This window comes from Macaca mulatta, chromosome 1 (genome assembly GCF_049350105.2).
Source record: "Macaca mulatta isolate MMU2019108-1 chromosome 1, T2T-MMU8v2.0, whole genome shotgun sequence".
Classification (NCBI taxonomy): domain Eukaryota; kingdom Metazoa; phylum Chordata; class Mammalia; order Primates; family Cercopithecidae; genus Macaca; species Macaca mulatta.
In genome coordinates, this window is record NC_133406.1 from 140,257,702 (window position 1) to 140,283,066 (window position 25,365).

At 37.7% G+C, this 25,365-nt stretch overlaps 1 protein-coding gene and 1 non-coding gene across 12 annotated transcripts in view; one reads left to right on the forward strand and one right to left on the reverse strand.

Annotated features, from left to right (window-relative positions):
- SLC35A3 (solute carrier family 35 member A3) overlaps positions 1-25,365 on the reverse strand; it is a 66,970-nt gene that overhangs the window by 31,137 nt on the left and 10,468 nt on the right. For all 11 annotated transcript variants that reach the window (XM_077952501.1, XM_077952507.1, XM_077952534.1 and 8 more), the window contains 3 exons: positions 14,399-14,603; positions 8,801-8,955; positions 530-652 (listed from right to left, as the gene is read on the reverse strand). In XM_077952501.1, coding sequence (XP_077808627.1) covers positions 530-652; positions 8,801-8,955; positions 14,399-14,603 — 483 coding nt within the window. The remainder of the gene's footprint in view (positions 1-529; positions 653-8,800; positions 8,956-14,398; positions 14,604-25,365) is intronic.
- LOC114674805 (U6 spliceosomal RNA) lies at positions 7,478-7,580 on the forward strand. Its single transcript, XR_003725906.1, has one exon. It is a non-coding gene; the product is annotated as a U6 spliceosomal RNA (small nuclear RNA).

A 25,365-nucleotide genomic window follows, 5' to 3' on the forward strand; every position in this document is an offset into this window, starting at 1 on the left:
TTAAAAAAAAAATTAAAATTAACACCCCCCCAGAATAGATGAAATCTCCAAAAATAAAAGTATACCTTAGAAGAAATAACAAACCTGCAAGCAACCCCAGTATTTAAAGGGAGTCTCACAGAAGAGATCCCTATGAAGAAAACCAACAAGGAATCATTAGAAAGATAAAAGAACCAGGAAAAAATGGTATCGTGAAGCTGATAGAAAATAAAAAGGGAGTGGCTAATAATCTCAAATGCTACAGATATCCAGCAAAAATCAACTGCATTTCTTTAAAATGCAGTGTCTTATTTCCCTAATTAGAATGTTCATTTCTGTAGGTAATATAATTTTATTTTGATTAATTCCTCTGTATTACTTACACTCCCAATGTAGTATGTCACACAAAGGAAGCCCTCAAAACATATGTTAGTTGTGGTGAATAACATTTGCTGGTTTCAAGAAGCAATAGAACCATATTCTCTACACAAAATAAATAAGGGTTTGAAACCACGATAAAGATAAAAAAATACTTATCTTGAATAGTTACCTGCACAAAAGCAACTCCTGTCATCAAAATTACTAGGGACAGCCACTGGTATACACCCAATTTTTTACTAAGCATAGACACAGAAAATAATGCTGTTGTAAGAATTTTCAACTGATATGTGACCTGAAAAAGAAAACAGTAATAGTATTAATGTTTGCTTGTTTGTTTGTTCCTTAAGAGTACTATTAGAAATGTATTTTAAGGACTATGGCAGCATGCCTGGTGGTTGCACCTGGCTGGGAACTGGGATCTAAAGCTTCAGTTAATGCCAGTCTCAGGAATCTGTACTATGTACCAGAGAGCTTTGGACACTTTAGGCAATAATGCAAAATGAATTAAACTTTCTTATTGTAAATTCGGTTGCAACAGGCAAGCAAAGACAAAATTATCTCCACAGCCACTGCCACTCTTGCAGGTACACAATCATGTAATCTAGGAGCCTGGGTATCAACCTGCCCCACCTGCCACAGATAGCACCTGTGCAGACCACCCAGGGGCCTGAGGACAAGCCTGCCCCACCCACCACTGCTTGCATAGGCCTCCAGGGACTTGAAAATGAGCCTGCTCTGTTTACTGCCCATGCATGCCTCCTGGGGGCTAGCGACTGACCTGAACAACCTGTTGCTACCACTGCTGGCACCCACCCACGCACACAAACTGGGGACCTGAACAATGGATTGCCTAGCCCTATGCTTTCACCACTGGCACTCATGTACACCACTTGGGGACCTAAGATTGGCCTACTGTTGCTCCTGCTACTGCCAATGCCACACATGCCACTCAAGAACTGGAAGACCCACCCACCTGCCCAGCCCACTGCTGCCTCCAGCAGCACTAAAACAAGCTGCTGGGAGGCCCAAGGCCCAGCCACCTGAACCTACCACTGCTAGTATCTGCATACACCTCCTGGGGACCCAAGAGCCAGCATACCTGGTCCATCACTGCCACCACTGGAGCCTGCCTGGCATCCCCACCCCCAGCAAAGCCTTGCCACAGTCCCCACTAACAACTTCAGTTGAAGCCACTGAGGAACCAGACAGACCCCACTGACATTGATTATAGCCAAAGAAATCATATAGAGACTACATATTATTGCACACACCCAGGATCAAAGCCAAAGCACCCTACCCGACCAATGTTATGCATATATCTGTAGGAAAATGTCTTTCCCTATGAAAGCTATCTACAAAACTGGAAGAAGGTACTGTTATACCAGATGCAAAGGTATCAATGTAAAGACACAAGAAACATGAGAAAGCAAGGAAATACGACACCTCCAAAGGGACACAATAATTCTCCAGTAACACATCCCAATGAAAAGAAAATATGAAAGGTCTGAAAAGAATTCAACATAATGATATCTAGAAAGTTTAGTGAGATACAAGAGAACATAAGCGGACAATATAAACAAAATAGGAGAACAATTCATCATCTAAATGAGGTATTCAACAAAGAGATATCATAAAAAAGAACTAAACAAAAATCACAGAACTAAAGAATTCAATAAATGAAATAAAAAATCCAATCAAGAGCTTCAGTGTTAGACTAGATGAAACAGAATAAAGAATTTCATAAGCCAGTCACATAAAAAAAAGAGAAAAAAGAATGAAAAAGCCTAACTAGAGTCAACCCAAAAAGATCTTCACCGAAGTACATTATAGTCAAACTATCAAAAGTCAAAAGACAAAGAGAGAATCCTAAAAACAGCAAGAGACAAGCATCAAGTTACATATAAGGGAATCTCCATCAGTCTTAACAGCAGATTTTTTAAGACAAACATTATAGGCCAGGAGAGAATTAGATGATATATTCAAAATGCTGAAAGAAAAAAACACTGCCCGATAAAAATACCATACACAGTGAAACTATTGTTAAAAAAATGAATGCAAGCTGGGCCCAGACTGGTCCTGAACTCCTGAGCTGAAGTGATACACCCACCTCTGCCTCCCAAAGTGCTAGGATTACAGGCGAAAGCCACTGCACCTGACCAAAAGGTGAATTTTTAAAGGCTTTTGTTTTAAATGGAAACCAACAAAGACAAGGAGAATAAGAGAAGAGACAAAACATAAAATTTTGAAAGCTAGAAATCATTTGGATGAGTGGTAAATAAGTTAGAAGACCAAGAAAACTGAATACTAAACTGACAATGAAAAAACTGAAAACCAGTTGGGCACAGTGGCTCACGCCTGTAATCCCAGCACTCTGGGGGCCGAGGTGGGTGGATCACTTGAGGTCAGGAGTTCAAGACCAGCCTGGCCAACATCATGAAACCCGGTCTCTACTAAAACTACAAAAATTAGCAGGGCGTGGTGGTGTGCACCTGTAATCTCAGTTACTCAGGAGGCTGAGGCAGGAGAATTGCTTGAACCTAGGAGGCAGAGGTTGTAGTGAGCCGAGATCATACCACTGCACTCCAGCCTGGGCAACCGAACATCAAAAAAAAAGGATGCAAAGCCAGGCATGGTAGAGTGTGACTGAGGTCTAGCTACCTGGAAGGATGAGGCAGGAGGACAAGTTGAGCCCAGGAATTTGATACTGCAGTGCACCATAATTGTGCCTGTGAACAGCCACTGCATTCCAGCCTGGGAAGCACAGCAAGACATCTCTCTTTTAGAAAATAAAAAATAAATATAAATAAATTTTTTAAAATTAAAAAACAGGTAAATAAATTTTAAAAAATAAAATGAAAGATAAAGTCTTTCCTAGATAAGGAAAAACTGAGGAAATTAATCACCACTAAACCAGCCATATAAGAAATGCTGGCCAGGTGCTGTGGCTCATGCCTGTAATCCCAGCACTTTGAGAGGCCAAGGTGGGAGGATCACGAGGTCAGGAGATCGAGACCATCCTGGCTAACACGGTGAAACCCCGTCTCTACTAAAAATACAAATAATTAGCCGGGCGTGGTGGCGGGCGCCTGTAGTCCCAGCTACTCCCGAGGCTGAGGCAGAAGAATGGGGTGAACCTGGAGGAGGAGCTTGCAGTGAGCCAAGATCGTGCCACTGCACTCCAGCCTGGGCGACAGAGCGAGACTCTGTCTCAAAAAAAAAAAAAAAAAAGAAAGAAAAAAGAAAAGAAAAAAGAAAAAGAAATGCCTAGACCAGGTGCCTGTAATCCCAACACTTCGGGAGGCCGACGCAGGCAGATCTCTTAAGCTCAGAGGTTTGAGACCAGACTGGGAAACATGACGAAACCTCGTCTCTAAAAAAATACGGAAGTTAGCCGGGCATGGTGGTGTGTACCGGTAATCCCAGCTACTTGGGAGGCTGAGGGAAGATGGCTTTAGCCTGGGAAGCAGAAGTTGCAGTGAGCCGAGACTGTGCCCCTGCACTCTAGCTTGGGTGATAGAGCCAGATCTTGTCTCAAAAATAAACAAAGAAAGTGCTTACAGGAGTCCTGCACTTCAAGGTCAGTATCTACCATGATAAAAACACATGAAAGTATAAAACTCACTGGAAAACCAGATACACAAATGACAAAGAGAAAGGAGTCAAACATTAACACTACAGAAAACCAACCAGAAAACAACTGACAAAATGACAGGAATAATTTCCATGTATCAATAATAACTGTGAATGTAAATAAATTTCCCACATAAAAGATAAGGACTGGCAAAATGGACTTAAAAAACCATAAGTTAACTACACACTACCTACAAGAAATGCAGTTCACCTGTAAAGACAAACATAAACTGAAAATAAAGTGGTAGAGAGATATTCCCTGCAAACAGAAACAAAAAATGAGCAGAAATAGCTATACCTATGTAAAATAGACTTTAGGTCAAAAACGGTAGAAACAGACAAAGAGGTAATTATATAATGATAAAGGGATCAATTCAACAAGACTGTAGAGCAATTCTAAATATATATACACCCAACACTGCAGCACCTAGATATATTAAGCAAATATTGGTAGCTCTAAAGAGAGAGATAGACTCCAATACAGTAACAACTGGGGACTTCACAACCCCACTCTCAGTATTGCACAGACATCATCTAGAAAGAAAATCAACAACAAAAATGTTAGCGCATTTAAACTACACTTTATACCTAACGGAACTCCCAGATATTCACAAAACACTTCATCTAACAGTTGCAGAATGCACATGCTTCTCATCAGCACATGCAGCATTCTCCAGAATAGAATATATATTAGGCCACAAGTCTCAACAAATTTTTTAAAGTTGAAGTCATATCAAGTATCTTTTCAGATCAAAACAGAAAATTTTCTTTTTTTCCTTTTCTTTTTTTTTTTTCAGATGAAGTTTCAATCTTGTTGCCCACGCCGTTGAGTGCAATGGCATGATCTCAGCTCATGGCAAGCTCCACCTCCTGGGTTCAAGCAATTCTCCTACCTCAGCCTCCTGAGTAGCTGGGATTACAGGTACCCGCCACCATGCCTGGCTAATTTTTGTATTTTTAGTAGAGACAGCGTTTTACCATGTTGGCCAGGCTGGTCTCAAACTCCTGACCTCAGGTGATCCACTCGCCTTGGCCTCCTGATGTGCTGGGATTACAGGCATGAGCCACTGTGCCCAGTCTAGAAAAATTTCTTAAAAACAAATATAAATTGGAACACAACATACCAAAACCTATGAGATACAGTAAAAGCAGTGACAAAAGGGAAGTTTACAGCAATAAATGCCTATGTCAACAAATTAGAAAGATTCACATAAACAACCTAATGTACCTCGAGAAGCTAGAAAAGCAAGAATAAACCAAACCCAAAACTAAAAGAAGGAAAGAAAGAATAAAGATGGGCAGGCCAGGCACGGTGGCTCATAGCTATAATCCCAGCACCTTGGGAGGCCAGGCGGATCACTTGAGGCCAGAAGTTCAAGACCAACCTGGGCAACATAATAAGACCCTGTCGCTACCAAAAAAAAAAAAAATTAACCAGGCATGGTAGCACACACCTATATTCTCAGCTATTCAGGAGGCTGAGGTGGGAGGATTTCTTGAGCCCAGGAGGTTGAGGCTGCAGTAAGCTAAGACTGCGCCATGGCACTCCAGTGTGGGCAACAAAGTGAGACTGTCTCAAACAAACAACAACAACAAAAGATCAGGCAGAACTAAATGAAATAGAGACTAAAAAATACGAAGGATGAAATAAAAGAAAAATTGGTTTCGTGAAAAAATAAGTAAAATCAATAAACTACAAACTAACCAAGAAAAAAAGAGGGAAGACCTAAATAAAATTATAAACAAAAAAGGAGACAGTACAGAGGATACCACAGAAATACAAATGATCATTAGAGACTATTATGAACAACTACATACTAGCAAACTGAAAAACCTACAAGACATGGATCGATTCCGAGACTGATACAACCTACCAAGATTGAACAAAGAAGAAATTAAAAACCTAAACAGACCAATAACAAGTAACAAGATTCAATCAGCACTTAAAAAGCCTCCCAGAAAAGGAAAGTCCAGGACTGGACAACTCCACTTCTGAATTCTACTGACCTTATAAAGAAGAACTAACACCAATTCTCCTCAAAGTATTCCAAAAAAATCAAATGAAGGGAATTCTTCCTAACTCATCCTGTGAGGCCAGCATTACCCTGATACCACAACCAGACAAGCACGCAACAAAAAAGAAAACTACAGTTAAATATTCCTGAATAGAACAATACAGAACCCAAAAATCCTGAACTAAATATTAATACTAGCAAATCGATTCCAAGAGCACATAAAAAAGATTGTTTACCACAATCAAGTAGGATTTATCCCAAGGATGCAAAGATGGTTTAACATATATGCAAAATCAATAAATGTAATACATCATATCAACAGAATAAAGAATAAAAACCTTATGATCATCTCACTAGATGCAGAAAAAGCATTTGATAAAATTTAAAATATTCCTAGGAACATATCTCAACATAATAAAGGCCATATATGACAAACACACAACTAATATCATACTGAAGGGGGAAAAGCTGGAAGGCTTTCCTTTAAAAACTGGAACAAAATAGGGCAAAAGAGAGAAATAAAAGGCATCCAAACTGGAAAAGAGGAAGTCAAATTGTCCCTCTTTGCAAATGACATGATCTTATATACAGAGGACCCTAAAGATTCCATTAAAAAACTCTTAAAGAGCTGATAAACAAATTCAGTTGTTGCAGGATACAAAATCAACATACGAAAATCAGTAGCATTTCTATAAACCAATAACAAGCTAACTGAAAAAGAAATAAAGAAAGCAATCTTATTTCCAATAGCTACAAAAAAAAAAAAAAATTCTAGGAATAAATTTAACCAAAGAAGTAAAAGATCTCTACAAGAAAAACTACAAAACACAGATGAAAGAAATGGAAGAGGACACAAATGGGAAGATATCCCATGCTTGTGGATTAAAAGAATATTGTTAAAATCACTGTATTACCAAAAACGATCTATGGATTCAGGACAATCCCCATAAAAATACCAATGACACTCTTCAAAGAAACAGAAAAAAACAATCCTAAAATTCACATGGAACCACAAAGACCCTGAATAATAGCCAAAGCAACCCTGAGCAAAAAGAACAAAGCTAGAGGCATCACACTATGACTTCAAAATATACTACAAGGCTATAGTATACAAGACTATGGAATTTGTTTAATAACAGGTACAAAGACCAATGGAACAAAATAGAGAATCCTGAAATACATTTACAAGTTTACAGCCAACTGATTTTTGATGAAGGTGCCAGGAGCATACAATAGAAAAAGGACATCCTCTTCAATAAATGATGCTGAGAAAATTGGATATGAATATGAAGAAAAAGAACACTAGATCCCATCTCTCACCATATTAAAAAAAAAAAACTTAAAATGAATTAAAGACTTAAACATAAGACTGAAAACTATAAAATGACTACTAGAAGAAACAGAGGAGAAATGTTTCAGGACATTGGTCAAGGCAGATTTTATGGCTGTTATTTCAAAAACACAGGCAGAGCTTGCTTCAGCAGCACATATACTAAAATTGGAATCATACAGAGAAGATTAACATGGCCCCTGCATAAGGATGACAAACAAATTCATGAAGTGTTCCATATTTTTAAAAATATACAATACATAAGAAAAAAAGCACAGGCAATGAAAACAAAAATAGAATAATGGAACTATATTAAACTAAAAAACTTCTGCAAAGCAAAGAAAACAATAAAAAGACAATCTGTAGAATGGGAGAAAATATTTGCACTAATCATCTGACAAGAAACTAATATCCATAATATATAAAGAACTCCAGAGCATAAGAACAAATAATCCCATTAAAAAGTGAGCAAAGGACCTCAATAATCATTTCTCAAAAGAAGACATACAAGTAGCCAACAGGTATATGAAAAAATGCTCAACATCACTAGTCATCAGGGAAATGCAAATCAAGACCACAGCGACATAGCATCCTACCCCTTGTTAGAATAACTATTATCAAAAAGACAAAAAATAACCAGTGCTGGTGAGTATGTGGAGAAAAAGGAGCTCTTGTACACTGCTGCTGAGAATGTAAATTAGTACAGCCTCTATGGAAAACAGCACAAAGCATTCTCAAAAAACTTAAAATAGAACTACCAGACAATCCAGCAATCCCACTACTGGGTATTTATCCAAAGGAAAGGAAATCAATATATCAAAGGGATACCTCTAGTCCTATATTTATTGCAGCATTGTTCACAATAGCTAAGACATGAACTCAACCTAAGTGTCCATCAATGGATAAATGCATAAAGAAATACTATTCAGATATAACAAGAATGAGATCCTGTCATTTGCAACAACAAGGATGCAACTGGAGGTCATTATGTTAAGTGAAACAACCCAGGCACAGAAAGACAAATATCATATTTTTACTCACATGTGGAAGCTAAAAAACAAGGAAAAAAAAAATGGGAGGGTCTCATGGAGGTAGAGAGTAGAATGATAGCTACCAGAGGATGGGAAAGATACAAGGGCAGGGGGAGGAATAAAGAGAGATTGGTTAATGGGTACAAAAATTGAGTTAGATAGAAGGAATAAGTTCTAGTGTTAGCATAGGAAGGTGACTACGGTTAACAATAATTTACTCAAAATTTCAAAATAACTAGAAGAGAAGATCTGAAATGTTCCCAACACAAAGAAATGATAAATGTTTGCGGAGATGAATATCCTAAATACCCTGATTTGATCATTACACGTTGGATGCATGTATCAAAATATCACATGTACCCCATAAATATATACAATTATTATGTATAAGAAAAAAAGTTTTTTTAAAAAAGAAAGAAATGTATTTTAAGTACCTGATAAGTAGCTGCATCTAGATTTGATAGTGCCACATACAGTAAATTATTCTGAAGAGTATAGATCCCTGATGGAATAGCAAGTTTAAGTGTTTCCATAGGTTTATTAAGAATTTCATCATGTAGTACTCGATTCAGTGCTCTTAGACTACATTCTAGAAAATAATATGAGAAAAATCAGTAATTAAGTAACTCTGAATAAGTTACATATCTGCTCTCAAGATCTCAATTTTCTCACCTATAGAAAAAGAAAATTGAGCTACATGTCAAGATTCTTTTAGGACTAAAATATATCTTTATGATGCTGATTTTTTAAATGTTAAATATTATAATGTATTAAGAAACCTCATATTCTTTTATTCTGATATATAATCAAATTTATCTTATATATATCTACATATATATAAAATATACAAACACATACAAACACTTATTTCTGACAGCCAAAAGCTCAAAGTTTTAATTTGTCAACCAAGCATTCTTAGTTTATTATAGCAATGTTATAAAAACTTGTATTTTGTGCATTTTGTTTATCACCAGCCATTCATGCCAGTTAGTAATTGTGAAGATTTTATTCATAAAAAGAAGGTAAATCAGTTAGGGATTGGGTTTGGTTGCAAACAACAGAAAACCCAACTAACACTAGTTCAACCCATAGGGATTTGTCTCACATAGGATGAGTCCAGATCCAAAGCTTTTATAGAGACTCAGGGACCCAGGTGTACTCTCTGTAAGCATACCTCGTTTAATTATGCTTCATTTTATTACCCTTTTCAAATATTGCATTTTCTTCCAAATTGAAAGTTTGTGGCAACCCTGCACCAAGCAAGTTGCAAAGAGTGCCACAGTGTCTAGCTATGAAAGGAGGGGAAAAGTCCCTGGGGTGGACAAAGGACTCTAAGAAAAGTGGGAAGGTGGATCCTGGAAGCAAATGAACCCACTCCTAAAAGTGACTGTCAGTCAGGCTGGGCACAGTGGCTCATGTCTGTAATTAGCCAGCGTCCTGGGAGGTCAAAGTGACAGGATTGCTTGAGGCCAGGAGTTCAAGACCAGCTTGATCAACATAATGAGAACCTGTCTCTTAAAATAAAAAAAATAAAAAATAAAAAAAGTTTTTAATTAGCTGGGTGTTGTGGCATGCACCTGTAGTCCCAGCTATCCAGGAGGCTGAGGCAGGAGGATCAATTGGGCCCAGGAATTTGAAGTAGCAGCAAGCTATGATTGCATAACTGCACTTCAGCCTGAGCAAAAGAACAAGATCCCCATCTCAAAAAAAAAAAAAAAAGTGACTGTCACTGGCTTGAAAACAAACCAGATGAGCTCTAGCACAGGCTGCCAACCAGTGGTCTGGAAGAAGGCTTGTTCTGCCACTTCTCCCACCCTGACTGCGACATTGAGACTGAAGAAAATTCAACGTGGTGCCACTAATGGGTCTAGGTGCCATCAACCAGGAGAGGAAAAAAAGAGAAAGCTGGGGCCAGAGGATTTCGGAGTTATGAGGAACCAACTCTTTCTTGGTTCCATGAATCTCTCATACAGCATTATCTTTTAAAGACCTTCCAGTATCTGCATTGGAAATCCTCTAACCACTGCAGCTCATTCTGGCGATAAACAGGTTGAAATGAATATTCTAGGTTCAGGTGGATTATCAAAGAGAGAGCAGGATTATCTCTTTCTTGTTAATACAAGGCTGCTACAAATTAAGCCTGTGTCTCTTCATATGGCAAATTATTAAAATTATGTCCAAGAGAGGTACACTTACAAAAAAGGCATAGCAGAAAAACAAAATAACTGCATTAGAGTAGAATAACAGGCTTTAAAAATTTCTGTGATATAACCTTGATAAAAAAATTCCTGGATGGTTTATATATATATATATGTGTGTGTGTGTGTGTGTGTGTGTATATATATATATATATATATAAAAAGATCTTAATATATGTCCAATTTTTGGAAACCAAAATGTTCCTGGTATGTGATAATATCAGCTAAGCACTATTCTAAGATCCATATATATATACACACACACATAAATATATGTGTGTATATATAAAAAACTATATATAAAACATATATAACTGTATATATTTTGGCTTTTTAATCTTCATGCTTTTCATCTGTTGTATACATGATTATTGCAACAAAGTCATCAAAGTACTGCTGCATCTCTAGTTCTTGTTTCAGGCAGCAAAAAAAAAAGGAGAGGAAACAGCAGCTTAGCAGGTATCTTCCTGGTTCTCATTGAACAGAATTGTGTTGCATAACTATCCATAGCTGCAAGGAAGCCGGGAAGTCATTTCCTTTATTTCCTCCACATTAGAGCCAAGAAAGGGAGAAAGGGATTGAAAATGAACTTTGAACTGGCCAATTTTATGGTATCAGTCATGAAAAATGGCCAAAGATCTTTTAGAGATACATACATAAACTCCTCAAAAAAATGAGAAATTCTAAGGAACCCTAGAATTATTTACCAATAATGACACTTTAGACAAATTTTTCTCTCAATATAAAATAGGAATAGTTTAATTATGAAAAGTTTTTTGAAATAAAAAAAAACTTTAAAATTACTACGTGGTACTCACCCTCTCCTCACCCCAAAATAATAATTGAACAATTCTTAACTAAGATAAAAGTTACCAAAAGGTTTTTTTCTTAGTTTTACCAGAAAACTAAAATATTACCTTAATTTTATGTTATTTTATTTTTTGAGATGGGGGTCTTGCTATGTTACCCAGGCTAGATCCCAACTCCCAAACTTAAGCAACCCTCCTGCCTCAGCCTCCCAAGTAACTGGGACTATAGGTGTGCACCGAACCTGATTATTTTTTAATTTTTTAAATTCAATTTTTAAATAATCACCAATTCCTGGTATTAAGACTTTCTATTTTTGCCAATTTGAGGGCAGTGAAATTGTGTCCTGTGGTTTTAATCTGATTTCCTTGATTGCTAGTGAAGTTGAGCATCTTTTTATATATGTATCTGCCATGCAGGTTTCTTCTTCTGTGAATTACCTGTATGTATCCTTTGCCCCCTTTTCTATTAAGTTTCTATTAACTGTGATTGAGTTGTCTGAGTAATTGTAATTCTGGATATTAATTATTGGTGGTTACAAGTGATATAAATATCTTCTCTGAATTTGTGACTTGTCTTCTTACTTGATTTGATTTACAGATGTTTTTCAATTTAATATACCCTAAATTATCTATGTTTTCTTTTATGTCTTATTTGTATCTTTTATATGTTGTTTGAAATCATTCACAATAGTAAGGTCATAAAGTTTTGCTTTTTAAATGTCAATCTTTAATTCACCTGGAATCTATTTTTCTGTATGGTGTGTCTATAGATGCTTTGGTTCACTGAAAGTTGGTTTTACCACATTTTCACCACGTCTTTCTACAATGCAACTGTTTGTGTCAAAGATATCTTTGGCTCCACAATGTTAAATGCAGTGAATACTTCTGCTCATCTATACCTTAGCAGCAAAAACACTACTATCTCAGCTTGGCTATTACGTTTCCATTTATCTTTTTATTTTCCTTCAATCTTCATTTGCTGATTCCTCCTGTGGAATCTGACCTCTAAATATTGGGAATGCAACAGAGCTCAGTCTTTGGCCTTCTCTTCTTCTAGTATACACTAGGTGATCTCATTCAATCCTTGGCTTCAAAGCAAAAGGTAAACTGACAAATTCTTGAGTTCCATATGCATAGACTCTACTATTTGACATCTCAATGGGAATGCTTATAGCTGTCTGAAACTTAATATGATGCAAAAAGCAGCTTTAATTTTCCCCCAAACCTATTTCTATATATCATTAATTGCAGCACCCATTCACCCAATAGTTTAATCTAAAAACCTAGCAATTATTCCTCAAACTGGATCCCTCCTTTCTTCTGACTTTCACATATTCAATCTTTTAACAAGTCATGTCAGATGTAGTTTGAAAGAAAATACACAAAAAGGACCAGGTGTGGTGGCTCATGCCTATAATCCCAGCACTATGGGAGGCCGAGGTAGGCGGATCACCTGAGGTCAGGAGCTCAAGACCAGCCTGGCCAACCTGGTGAAATCCTGTCTCTACTAAAAATACAAAAAGTAGCAAGGTTTGGTAGCACGCCCCTGTAATCACAGCTACTCGGGAGGCTGAGGCATGAGAATCACTTGAACCTGGGAGGTGGAGGTTACAGTGAGCCAAGATCGTGCCATTGTACTCCAGCCTAGGCGACATAGTGAGACTCAGTCAAAAAGAAAGAAAGGAAAGGAGGGAGGGAGGGAGGGAGGGAGGGAGGGAGGGAGGAAGGATGGACACAAAAAGCCAAAAAAAAAAACACATAAAAATTCATCATCATTAGTTATTAGAGAAACACAAGTCAAAACCACAGTGAGGTAATACTTTACAACTATTAGAATGGCTATTTAAAAAAACAACAACAAAATATTAAGTGCTGGTGAAGATGTGAAGAAACAGGAACCCTTGTACTTTGCTGGTGGAGATGTAAAATGGTCCAGTTGCTGTGAAAAACAGTTTGATGATTCCTTAAAAAGTTAAACTTAGAATTACCATATGACCCAGCAATTCCACTCCTAAATGCATACCCAAAGGAATGGAAACAGGGACTCAAACAGATCCTTGTATATCTACCGAAGCATTACTCAGTTTTTTTCAGTATTATTCACAATAGCCAAAAGGTGGAAACAACCTAAGTGTCCATCAACACATGGATGAATAAACAAAATGTGCTATGTCCATACAATAGAATGTTATTCAGCCATAAAAAGGAATACATTTCTGATACATGTTAAAACATGAATAAATCTTGAAAACATTTTGCTAAGTGCCAGACACAAATGTATGATTCTACTTACATGAAACACTTAAAATAGGCAAATTCATAGAGCCAGAAAGTGAATCAGAGGTTACTAAGGGCTGTGAGTAAAGGAGAATGGGGATTATTACTTAACAGTTACAAAGTTTTTGTTTAAAGTGCTAAAAACATTTTAGAAATGGATAGTGGTCATTGTTGCACAACATTGTAAAAGTAATGACAATGAAGTGTACACTACAAATAGTTAAGATGGCAAATTTTATGTTATATGTATATACTTTACCACAGGTTTAAAAAATCAGAATTGAAATATACCAAAAAACCATTAAATAATATACTTTAAACACATAAATTACATGGCTCATGAATTATCTCAATAGAACTGTTTTTAAAAACTACATAAACTTAGTCACTGCTGGACTAATCAATAAAGCAAATAAAATAGTTGTTTACATTAGTAAAAAAATTATGATTCTTCTAAAGTTCTAACAGTAACAGATTTATAAAACTTACTCTTACTCTCAAATTATTATAAATGCAAAAAACTATTTTATATTTATAGAATTAACCAGAAGATATGAATTATGATATAGATTAAAATAAAATGGTTTTATTACTAGACTTAAAATGTCTTAAGAAAAATTTTAAAATATTGAAATGTTCTTCATACTAGGCCATTCCACAATGCAAGAGTGCAAATGTGTAGTTACCAATATATATATGTAAACTAAATAAACTGCATTGATTAAAAACAAAAAACCTAGATACCTACTGCTGTCTTTGTAGACTAATAAAATGCAGGCCATTATCTTCAAAAGTTCAGCAACAACCACTGCTGTTGAAGATAGATAACGAGGTCCTTCTTCTTTTAAAGTTCTAGAATAACGCATTGTTAGAACCAAACTGGTAGTCTGAAAGACCAAAATTCCCAGGGAAAGGTATTTTAGGTTGGCGGACATTGTTTTATCTTCATTTACCTGAAAAACAAAAAAAACAGGGCAAATAAATAAGATAACAACATATGAAAACTAGTGTATTAAAAAACACCAAGAGGGAGAAGGGAGAGGGCCTGCAGGTCTCTCCTCCACCTGCCACCAAAAGGAATAAATAAAAAAAAGAAAAAAAAAACAAACCAAGAGACTTCTTGTCCCAGACAAGATGGAATAAGCACACTCCACCTTATTCTTTCTGCTAATTACAATCAAAAACCTTGAATTGGAAACAAAAAGCAACTACTGACTCTGAAAGGTGAAGAAAATAAGGTAAATTGGCCAGAGACATCAGATCTTGAGGGATGACTCAGCAGTGAATTCTCTAGAGATTTTTTTTGCTACAGATGTAACCTACTTTGGGTGCTTCAGCAACCCACAACCTGAAACTGCTCAAAGGCATGAACAACAACAACAACAAAAGTCCCAAGAAAAACATACTTTCTCTAACCAAAGGCCTGAGAAGGCAAGAGTCTTTCAGAACAAAATCTTTTCAACTGGTTACTGTGTAATCAGCAAGAAAGAACTTAACTGACCATCCTCATCTTGAACCAATGAGAGCAGAGGTGGTGGCCCTTCCCCCTCCCACTAGGGGTTACAGCCACAGAAACTGTGGGACAGAGCCCTGCTGACCATTGCTGCCCTATAGAAGGCAAATGTTTGCAAGGAAGCAGTACTTTTCCTCCCTCCTCAGTGGCTGTCCATTAACATAGAAGATTTAAATAGGAAAGAGTTTCACAATATAATATGCAAAAAGTTCAGGAAACAATCCAAAGTAAGTATATTTATTATACCAACAAAGAAAAAAGGTCTCAGCTTGCATGAGTAAGGACAACCAACAGACAACAATGCGGAGATGACACAGTTGTTGCAATGGTCAGAAAAGAATTTCAAGCAAGCTATCTTAAAAATGCAACAACAAGCAACTATGAAGACTTAAAATAATTTTAGACTCATATAGTTTAAAAAATAGTACAGGAGTTCACATGTACCCTTCACCCAGCTTCCCCCAATGATACTAATTCAAAATCCCTATATTTTCCCTAAAGCAATTCAGTATTACTCCTGGAGACTCACTTTTAATATTAAGACATATATAGGTTAAAAAGCAAAAGGACAAAAAAAGACACATCAAGAAAAAAATAACTAAAAAAATTAAAGAAACTTTATTAATATCAGCCAAAATGGGTTACATAAGATTTATTTTTGGAATCAAAGAAGGACATTTCATCATGATAAAAGGGTCAATACATTAGAAAAATATAATCATTTTAAATATATATGTGCCTAATAACATACCTTCAAAATACATAACACAAAAACTAACATAACTAAAGGGAAAACAGATAAATGCAGTCATAATTAAAGATTTTTACCCTACTTTTCTCAGTAATTAATAAAATAACAACAAAAAAGAAAACCCAGTAAGAATACAGAAAATCTGAATACTATCAACCACCATTACCGTGGTAGACATAAAAATGATCTACCTGGCCGAGTGCAGTGGCTCACACCTATAATCCCAGCACTTTGGGAGGCTGAGGCAGGCGGATCATGAGGTCAAGAGATCAAGACAATCCTGGCCAACATGGTGAAATCTCGTGTCTACTAAAAATACAAAAATTAGCTAGGCATGGTGGCATGCAGCTGTAACTGTAGTCCCAGTTGCTCGGGAGGCTGAGGCAGGAGAATAGCTTGAACTTGGGAGGTGGAGGTTGCAGTGAGCCGAGATCACGCCACTGCACTCCAGCCTGGCGGGAGAGCAAGACTCCATCTCAGAAAAAAAAAAAGAAATCTACCAGATCTTACTTGAATTCAAGGAAGGACAATGCAGAGTGTGTAATACCTGACTGCTTTCCTAGTGAAGATCACATCCTTTGTCATAGATTTAACTGAAGATTCAATTCAATTCTGAACAAAATCTCTGTAGACTTTTTTGGTAAACAAACAGACAAAAACCAAGCAAGCTTATTTTAAAATCATATGGAAATACACAGGACCTAGACTACCAAAACAATTTTGAAAAAGAAAAACAAAATTGAAAGCCTTAAGCTACCAAACTTCCAGACTTCCTATAAAACTATAGTAATCAAAACTGGTGGCTGGGCGTGGTGGCTCACGCCTGTAATCCCAGCACTTTGGGAGGCCAAGGCAGGCAGATCACGAGGTCAGGAGTTCGAGACCAGCCTGGCCAACATAATGAAAGCTCGTCTCTACTAAAAATACAAAAAATCAGCCGGGCATGGTGGCAGGCGCCTGTAATCCCAGCTACTCGGGAAGCTGAGGCAGGAGAATTGATTGAACCCAGGAGGCAGAGGTTGCAGTGAGCTGAGATTGCGCCACTGCACTCCTGCCTGGGCAAAAGAGCGAGACACCGTCTCAAAACAAAAAAACAAAATCTGGTATTGGCATGAGGACAGAAGCATAGATCAATGGAACAGAATATAGTCCAGATTTAGATCCATATGTCTCATGAGCTTAGGCTGCTATAACGAAGTATCATAGACTGGGTGGCTTATAAACACAGCAATTTATTTCTCACAGTTCTGCAGGCTGGAAGTCCAAGATCAGAGTGCTGGCATCACTGGGTTCTAGTGAGGCCTCTCTTCTGGGTTCACAGATGTCTGTCTTCTCATTGTATCCTCATATGGCAGAAAACAGAGAGTTCTCGGCGGTCTCTTTTTATAAAGGCACTAATCTCATTCATGAGGGCTCCACTTTCATGACCTAATTACCTCCCATAGGCCCTACTTCTTAACACCATCATACTGAGAGTTAGGATTTCAACATGTGAATTTGGGGAGGCAGGGGACAGAGGGAAGAGCACAAATATTCAGTCTATTAAACCACACATAAATATTGTCAAACAATATTTGACAATGGTACAAAAATAAGGAACAGTCTTTTCAACAAATAGTTCTGGACTGGAATAATGAGATATATGTATTTTTATTTATTTATTTTTATTTATTTATTTATTTTTGAGACGGAGTCTCGCTCTATCATCAGGCCGGAGTGCAGTGGTACGATCTCAGGTCACTGAAACCTCTGACTCCCTGGTTCAGGCAAATCTCTTGTCTCAGCCTCCCAAGTAGCTGGGATTACAAGCACACACCACCATGCCCAGCTAATTTTTGTATTTTTAGTAGAGACGGGGTTTCACCATGTTGGCCAGGATGGTCTCTCGATCTCCTGACCTCATGATCTGCCTGCCTCAGTCTCCCAAAGTGCTGGGATTACAGGCGTGAGCCACTGTGCCCCACCAGATATATGCATTTTTTAAAAAATAGCTTTCTACCCCTAACTTTCTCATACCAAATATTAACTAGAAATGGATCATATAGCCATTACAAAAGCTGAAACTATAAATATTCAATAAGAAAGCATAGGAAAAAAACTGTAATCATGTAGAGATAGGCCAAGCTTAGGATACAAAAAGCACAAACCATAAATGAAAAAAATTGATAAACTGGACGCATTAAAATTAAAAAATGGGCCAGGTGCAGTGGCTTACACCTGTGATCCCAGCACTTTGAGAGGCTGAGGCAGAAGCATCACTTGTGCCCAGAAGTTCAAGACCAGCCTGGACAACAAAGCGAAACCCCAGTTCTACAAAAAATTAGCTAGGCATGGTGGCATGCACCTGTGGTCCCAGCATGCAACAAGCTGAGGCAGGAGGATCAATTGAGCCCAGAAGGTCAGGGCTGCAGTGAGCCATGTTCATGCCACCACACTACAGCCTGGGTGACAGAGCAAGACTCTGCCTCAATAAAATAAAACAATAATAAATCAAAGACTGCTCTTCCAAAGATACTATAAAATAACATGAAAGGCAAACTACATTATGGGAGAAAATATTCTCAATACATGGATCTGACAATATATCCAGAATATATACAGAACTTTAATAATACAATAAATCAAAGACTGACAATCCAATTTAAAAATAGGCAAAAAGATATTTTACCAGCCGGGTGCGGTGGCTCATGCCTGTAATCCCAGCACTTTGGGAGGCCAAGGTGGGTGGATCACCTGAGGTCAGGAGTTCAAGAATAGCCTGGCCAACATGATGAAATCCCATCTCTACTAAAAATACAAAAATTAGCTGGGCATGCTCGCGGGTGCCTGTAATCCCAACTACTCAGGAGGCTGAGGCAGGAGAATCGCTTGAACCCGGGAGATGGCGGCTGCAGGGAGCCAAGATTGTGCCATTGTACTCCAGTGTGAGCAACAAGAGTAACACTCCATCTCAAAAAAAAAAAAAAAAAAAAAAAAAAAGAAAGATATTTTATCAATAAAGACAAATGAGTGACTAATAGGCATAGGAAAAGGTGTTCAACATCACAGTCATTAGAGAAATACAAATTCAGACCACAATGAGATACCACTATGTACCTATTAGACTGGCTAAATTTTAAAAACTGATACAACTAAGAATTAAAGGGGATTTAGAGCAAACAGCCCTCAACATTGCTAGTGAAAACTGTAAAATGGTACAACCACTTTGAAAAAGTTTATTAATTCCTTATTAAAAGAAAACAGCACTTTGGGAGGCTGAGGCTGGAGGATCACTTAAGGCCAGAGTTTGAGACCAGCCTGGGCAACATATTGAGACCCCATCTCTACAAAAAAATTAAAAAATTAGCTGGGTTTGGTGCTACATGCATGTGGTCCCATCTACTCAGGAGGCTGAGGCAGGAGGATGGTTTGAGCCCAGGAGGTTTGAGGTTATAGTGAGCTACGATTGAACTGCTGTATTCTAGCCTGAGCAACAGAGCAAGACCCTCTCAAATAAAAACAAAAAGAGGATAGGAGAGAGGACAGAAGGGGAGGGGAGAGGAGGGGAAGCAGAGGGGAGAGGAAACCAAGAGCAGAAAGAGAGGTAAGAAAGGGAAGGTAGGAAAGGAAGGGAAGAAAGGGAAGGAGCGGAGAGGAGGGAAAGGGAGAAGGGGGTAGGAGAGGGAAGGGAAGAGGAGAGGAGAGGAGGGACAAAAGCAAGGGAAGGAAGAGAAGGAAGAAAACAATAACATAATCTTTTCATATGACCTGGCAATTCCACTCTTAGATGTACCCAAGAAATTTGCAAATGCATGTTCACAACAATATTTGTACATGAATATTTACAGGAGCTTTATTTGTAACATCAGAAATTAAATACTCCAAATGCCCATCGATATTTGAATAAATGATCCTATGTGGTATACCCATACAATGGAATAATGCTCAGCTATAAAAAGGAATAAAATACTGCCACACTAAAGCACCCCCAAAAAGTAAAAAACATACTAAGCCAAAAAATTTAAACAAAACAGTATACTGCATACTTTATCTTTCCATTTATATAAAATTCTAGAAAAGGCAAAATTAAACTACACTGACAGATGCAAATTTATGGTTACCTATAGACAGGGGCTGGGGTTGAGGGTTGACTGCAAAGAGACAGCAAAGAATTTTTGGTAGTGGTAGAAATACTGTGTGGTGGTTATGAGGTTGAATTTATCAGAATTCACTGAATTGTAGATTTTTTTTTTTAATCTACAATTTACAAGTACAGTGGTTCATTTTATTCAATGGGTACATTTACTGTGTGTAAATTACAACTCAATAAAGTTGATTTTAAAAAATTAAAGATTGAGGATATACCAAATAATAGCATTCCTCACCAGGCTTTCTTCACAACTTTGGCTCTAAATCAGATTTCTTTGGATTAATTCTAAGGACATTCTGTTAGTCTATTCTTCACCCCACTTCTATCTTTTCCATGAGTCCAACTTCTACCTAAATTTTTTCAAATGTGAACCCTGTTTATAGTATATCTCTTTAGAGCTCTCACAACCCAAGCTATCAAGCTACCAGGTTGCTACAGCCAAGCTACCATGGTTTAGGTATGGTTGTATAGATATGATCCTTAACTCCTAATTATTATAATATATATAATATATTCAAACAGATTCAACAGTCATTATTTCATACCTACATTAGGCTAAGTACCATAGTTACAGAGATCTATTCCTAAAAGCATTAAGTCTAGCTTACTAAATTCAGCAATTCCTACCCTCAACTGAATATGCTCCAAACACGAACAATGCAGCACCATGAATATAAGAATAAAATTTTTAATGTTAAAATATGTATATTCACCATTAAATATATATAGATTATAATTATTGGAAAAAATGATCTTAAGCATTTAATTTCACTTTCAGAGACAAAAATCGAATAATATATCTCTGTTACAAAGAAAGGATCAAGCTTAGAGGAAAGAATACATAGACTTCTTAATCATCTATCTCAATTTTGTCCAATGTGATATAAAATTATAGCATTTTAGAGGTGTAATATGTTTTAGAAATAATCTAACACAATTTCTTCACTTTAAAATGAAGAAAATAGTGAATAAAGAAGTAGATGATTTATTCAAGGTCACTACTAGTAACTGGAGACACCAGATAGCTTATATCAGGCTCTCTGGCTCCCACTACATGCTATTGTAAAATTCCAGGACATTCTGGTGCCTTTACCTCTATATGGAAGAGAATAAATTTCCAGCAACTTACATTTGGCAGAGGCATCTAATTCTCCCGGAAAATGTCAAACAATGATTTCATATCTGTTCAAGGAAGTCTTTTGTTTATTCTGTGCAAACAAGACCATAATGTCCCTATTATAACAGCAATGCTCTAACTTCTTTTCAAGTTGAAAATTGAGACCAGGTGTGGTGGCTCAGGCTTGTAAACCCAGCACTTTGGGAGGCCCTGGTGTGCAGATCACTTGACTCCAGAGTTAGAAATCAGTCTGGTCAAAATGGTGAAAACTTGTCTCTACAAAAAATACAAAAATTAGCTGGGCGTGGTGGCCTGTGCATGTGGTCCCAGCTATTGAGGTCTGAGGAGTAAGGATCCCTTGAGTTCGGGAAGTCAAAGCTGCAGTGAGCCAAGATCATGTACCACTGCACTCCAGCCTGAGTAACAAAGAGAGGCCCTGTCTCAAAAAATAAAAAAAATAAAATAAAATAAAATTTAAAGGTCAGCTTCTAACCCAGGATACACTTTGAAAATTTTGCATTTCCATTTCCAAACATCAATATAAACATTCACCATAATAATACAGTTATTATTAATGCTATTTATTATAATGTATGTTTTTAAAAGTTGAAAAGTAGAATATGGCCAGGTGCCGGGGTAGGCGGATCACTTGAGCCCAGGAGTTAGAGGCTAGCCTATGCAACATGGCAAAACCGTGTCTCTCTTTAAAAAAATACAAAAATTATCTGGGCATGGTGGTGCATGCCTGTAGTCCCAGCTACTCAGGAGGCTGAAGTTGGAGGATCACTTGAGCCCGGGAAGTCGAGGCTGCAGTGAACCATGGTGGCACCACTGCACTCCAGCCTAAGTGACAGAGTGAGACTTTGTCTCAAAAAAAAAAAAAGAAAAGTAGAATATATGCAAACAAATGATCATTTGCAACAGATTACCTATAAAGAATGAAAATTTAACTTACTATTCTGCCTAATAGTAGAATAAAGTCAAAATGAAAATAATCAGGCATCCAAATGATAAAAAGGAAGTCAAACTGTGGCTGTTTGCTGATAATATGATTATATACTTAGAAAATCCTAAAGACTCATCCAAAAAACTGATAAATGAATTCAGCAAAGTTTCAGGATACAAAAGTAATGTATACAAATCTGTAGCTCTGCTATACACCAACAGTGACCAAGCAGAGAATCAGATAAACAACTCAATCCCTTTTATAATAGCTGCAAACCAATAAAATAAAATACTTAGGAATATACCTAACCCAGGAGGTGAAAGACCTCTACAAGGAAAACTACAAAACACTGCTGAAAGAAATCATACATGACACATATAAATGGAAATACATCCCACACTCATGGATGGGTAGAATCAATATTGTGAAAATGACCATACTGCCAAAAGCAATCTACAAATTAAATGCAATTCCCATCAAAATGCCAGCATCATTCTTCACAGAACTAGAAAACAATCCTAAAATTCATATGGAACCAAAAAAGAACCTGCATAGCCAAAGCAAGACTAAGCAAAAAGAACAAATCTGTGAAGTCAGGTATCACATTACCTGACTTCAAATTATACTATAAGGCCATAGTCACTAAAACAGCATGGTACTGTTACAAAAATAGGCACATAGACCAATGGAACAGAATAGAGAACCCAGAAATAAAGCCAAATACTTACAGCCAACTGATCTTCAACAAAGCAAACAAAAACATAGAGTGGGGAAAGGACACCCTATTCAACGAATGGTGCTGGGATAACTGGCAAGCCACATGTAGAAAAATGAAACTGGATCCTCCTCTCTCACCTTATACAAAAATCAACTCAAGGTGGATCAAGGACTTAAATCTAAGACCTGAAACCGTAAAAATTCTAGAAGATAACATTAGAAAAACAAGAGATTCTCCTGCCTCCGCCTTCTGAGTAGCTGGGATTACAGGCACCCGCCACCATGCCTGGCTAATTTTTTGTATTTTTAGTAGAGACGGGGTTTCACCATGTTGGTCAGGTTGATGTCAATCTCCTGACCTCGTGATCCGCCCGCCTCGGCCTCCCAAAGTGGCGGGATTACAGGCATGAGCCACCGCGCCTGGCCCCCAACGGTATTTTTGTAGCCATTTTCCAACTTCTCTTCATCCCACTCCCCTCCAGTTCTGAAACACACACACACACACACACACACACACACACACACACACGATTCTATTAATCTAATTTAAACTTTTTCTCCTAAAAGTTCCACATAAGTTTGTAAATTGTAAACTTTGAGTATATCTATATAGTAAAATATAACGTATAATAATCAACTTACGGCCGGGCGCGGTGGCTCAAGCCTGTAATCCCAGCACTTTGGGAGGCCGAGACGGGTGGATCACGAGGTCAGGAGATCGAGACCATCCTGGCTAACACAGTGAAACCCCGTCTCTACTAAAAAATACAAAAAAAACTAGCCGGGCGAGGTGGCGGGCACCTGTAGTCCCAGCTACTCGGGAGGCTGAGGCAGGAGAATGGCCTGAACCCGGGAGGCGGAGCTTGCAGTGAGCTGAGATCCGGCCACTGCACTCCAGCAAGGGGGACAGAGTGAGACTCCGTCTCAAAAAAAAAAAAAAAAAAAAAAAAAAAAAAAATCAACTTACATAATTATTATGATACATAATTATAATCTTTGTGTATGAGTGTAGACATTACAATCACACTGATTTGATACAGCAATCACATTGCTAGTACTTCTATAAATCCTTTACAGTCCTGTGCACAAAAAATATTTCAGAGTTTTGTTTGTCACCCTAATTAATAATAGATCTTGAACTTGCTTTCTAATCACTAATTCTCCTCTAAATTTTTGGATGTTTGATATTTATAAAGTTGAGTTTTATTATTTTTAAATCTCTTCTCACCTCTTGGGGGAAAATATACAAGAAAATTTCATTCATCTAAACTCCATTCATTTGGATTTAATGAGTTTGGATGATGGCTTGGTTAGAATTTACTTTCGCATTTTATACAAAAAATATTAGCTTATTTCATGTTCAAAGATATTTTCAGTAATTATTTTATACTCTTAAGAGAAGAAGATTTTCAAACACACTAAAATCTATAGTTTAAATATATGTGATATGCCAGTTACCTTCATTTTTATTAAAGCACCTCCCAAAGATCCTTGCTTTACAAAGTTTTATCAGCCAATTATGAGTTACTCTACAAGTCTAAATATTTTGAAACATACATTACATAATGTATATGCTTCATTAATGCACTTACTACCCACGCCATCCCCAAATTAATGAGATACTGATACATTATTTATATCTTCATTAATTGCATTACAGATCTATACCGAGTTCTAAAATATTCAAAACACCATATACTAATAATTTATATTCATCTTTTCAAAAATAGAATACAGGCCAGGTGTGGTGGCTCACACCTGTAATCCCAGCACTTTGGGAGGCTGAGGCGGGTGGATTGCCTGAGCTCAGGAGTTCAAGACCAGCCTGGGCAACATGGTGAAACCCTGTCTCTACTAAAAATACAAAAAATTAGCTGGGTGCAGTGGTGTGCACCTGTAATCCCAGCTACTCAGGAGGTTGAAGCACGAGAATTGCTTGAACCCAAGGGGCGGAGGTTGCAGTGAGCTGAGATTGTGCCACTGCACTCCAGCCTAGGCAACACAGCGAGACGGACGGACGGACGGACGGACGGACGGACGGAAGGAAGGAAGAAAGGAAGGAAGGAAGGAAGGAAGGAAGGAAGACAGGAAGGAAGGAAGGAAGGGAGGAGGAGGGAAGAGGGAGGAGGGAGGAAGGGAGGGAGGCAAGAATACATCCTTGTAGGTAAATCCTAAAATCAGTATTACTACAGACTTACTTCCAGTGGCTCACCAATGTATAGTCTGTATACTTTTTCAGTCTGTGTATAAAGCTTACCATTCTGAGACAGTATCTGTATTTTGCTGATATGTCTCCAGCCACTAAAAGTCCTAAAAAACTAAATGTTTAGTCAATGTTTTAAAACAGTACTAAAAGGCCGGGCACGGTGGCTCAAGCCTGTAATCCCAGCACTTTGGGAGGCCGAGACGGGCGGATCACGAGGTCAGGAGATCGAGACCATCCTGGCTAACACAGTGAAAGCCCGTCTCTACTAAAAATACAAAAACTTAGCCGGGCGAGGTGGCAGGCGCCTGTAGTCCCAGCTACTCGGGAGGCTGAAGC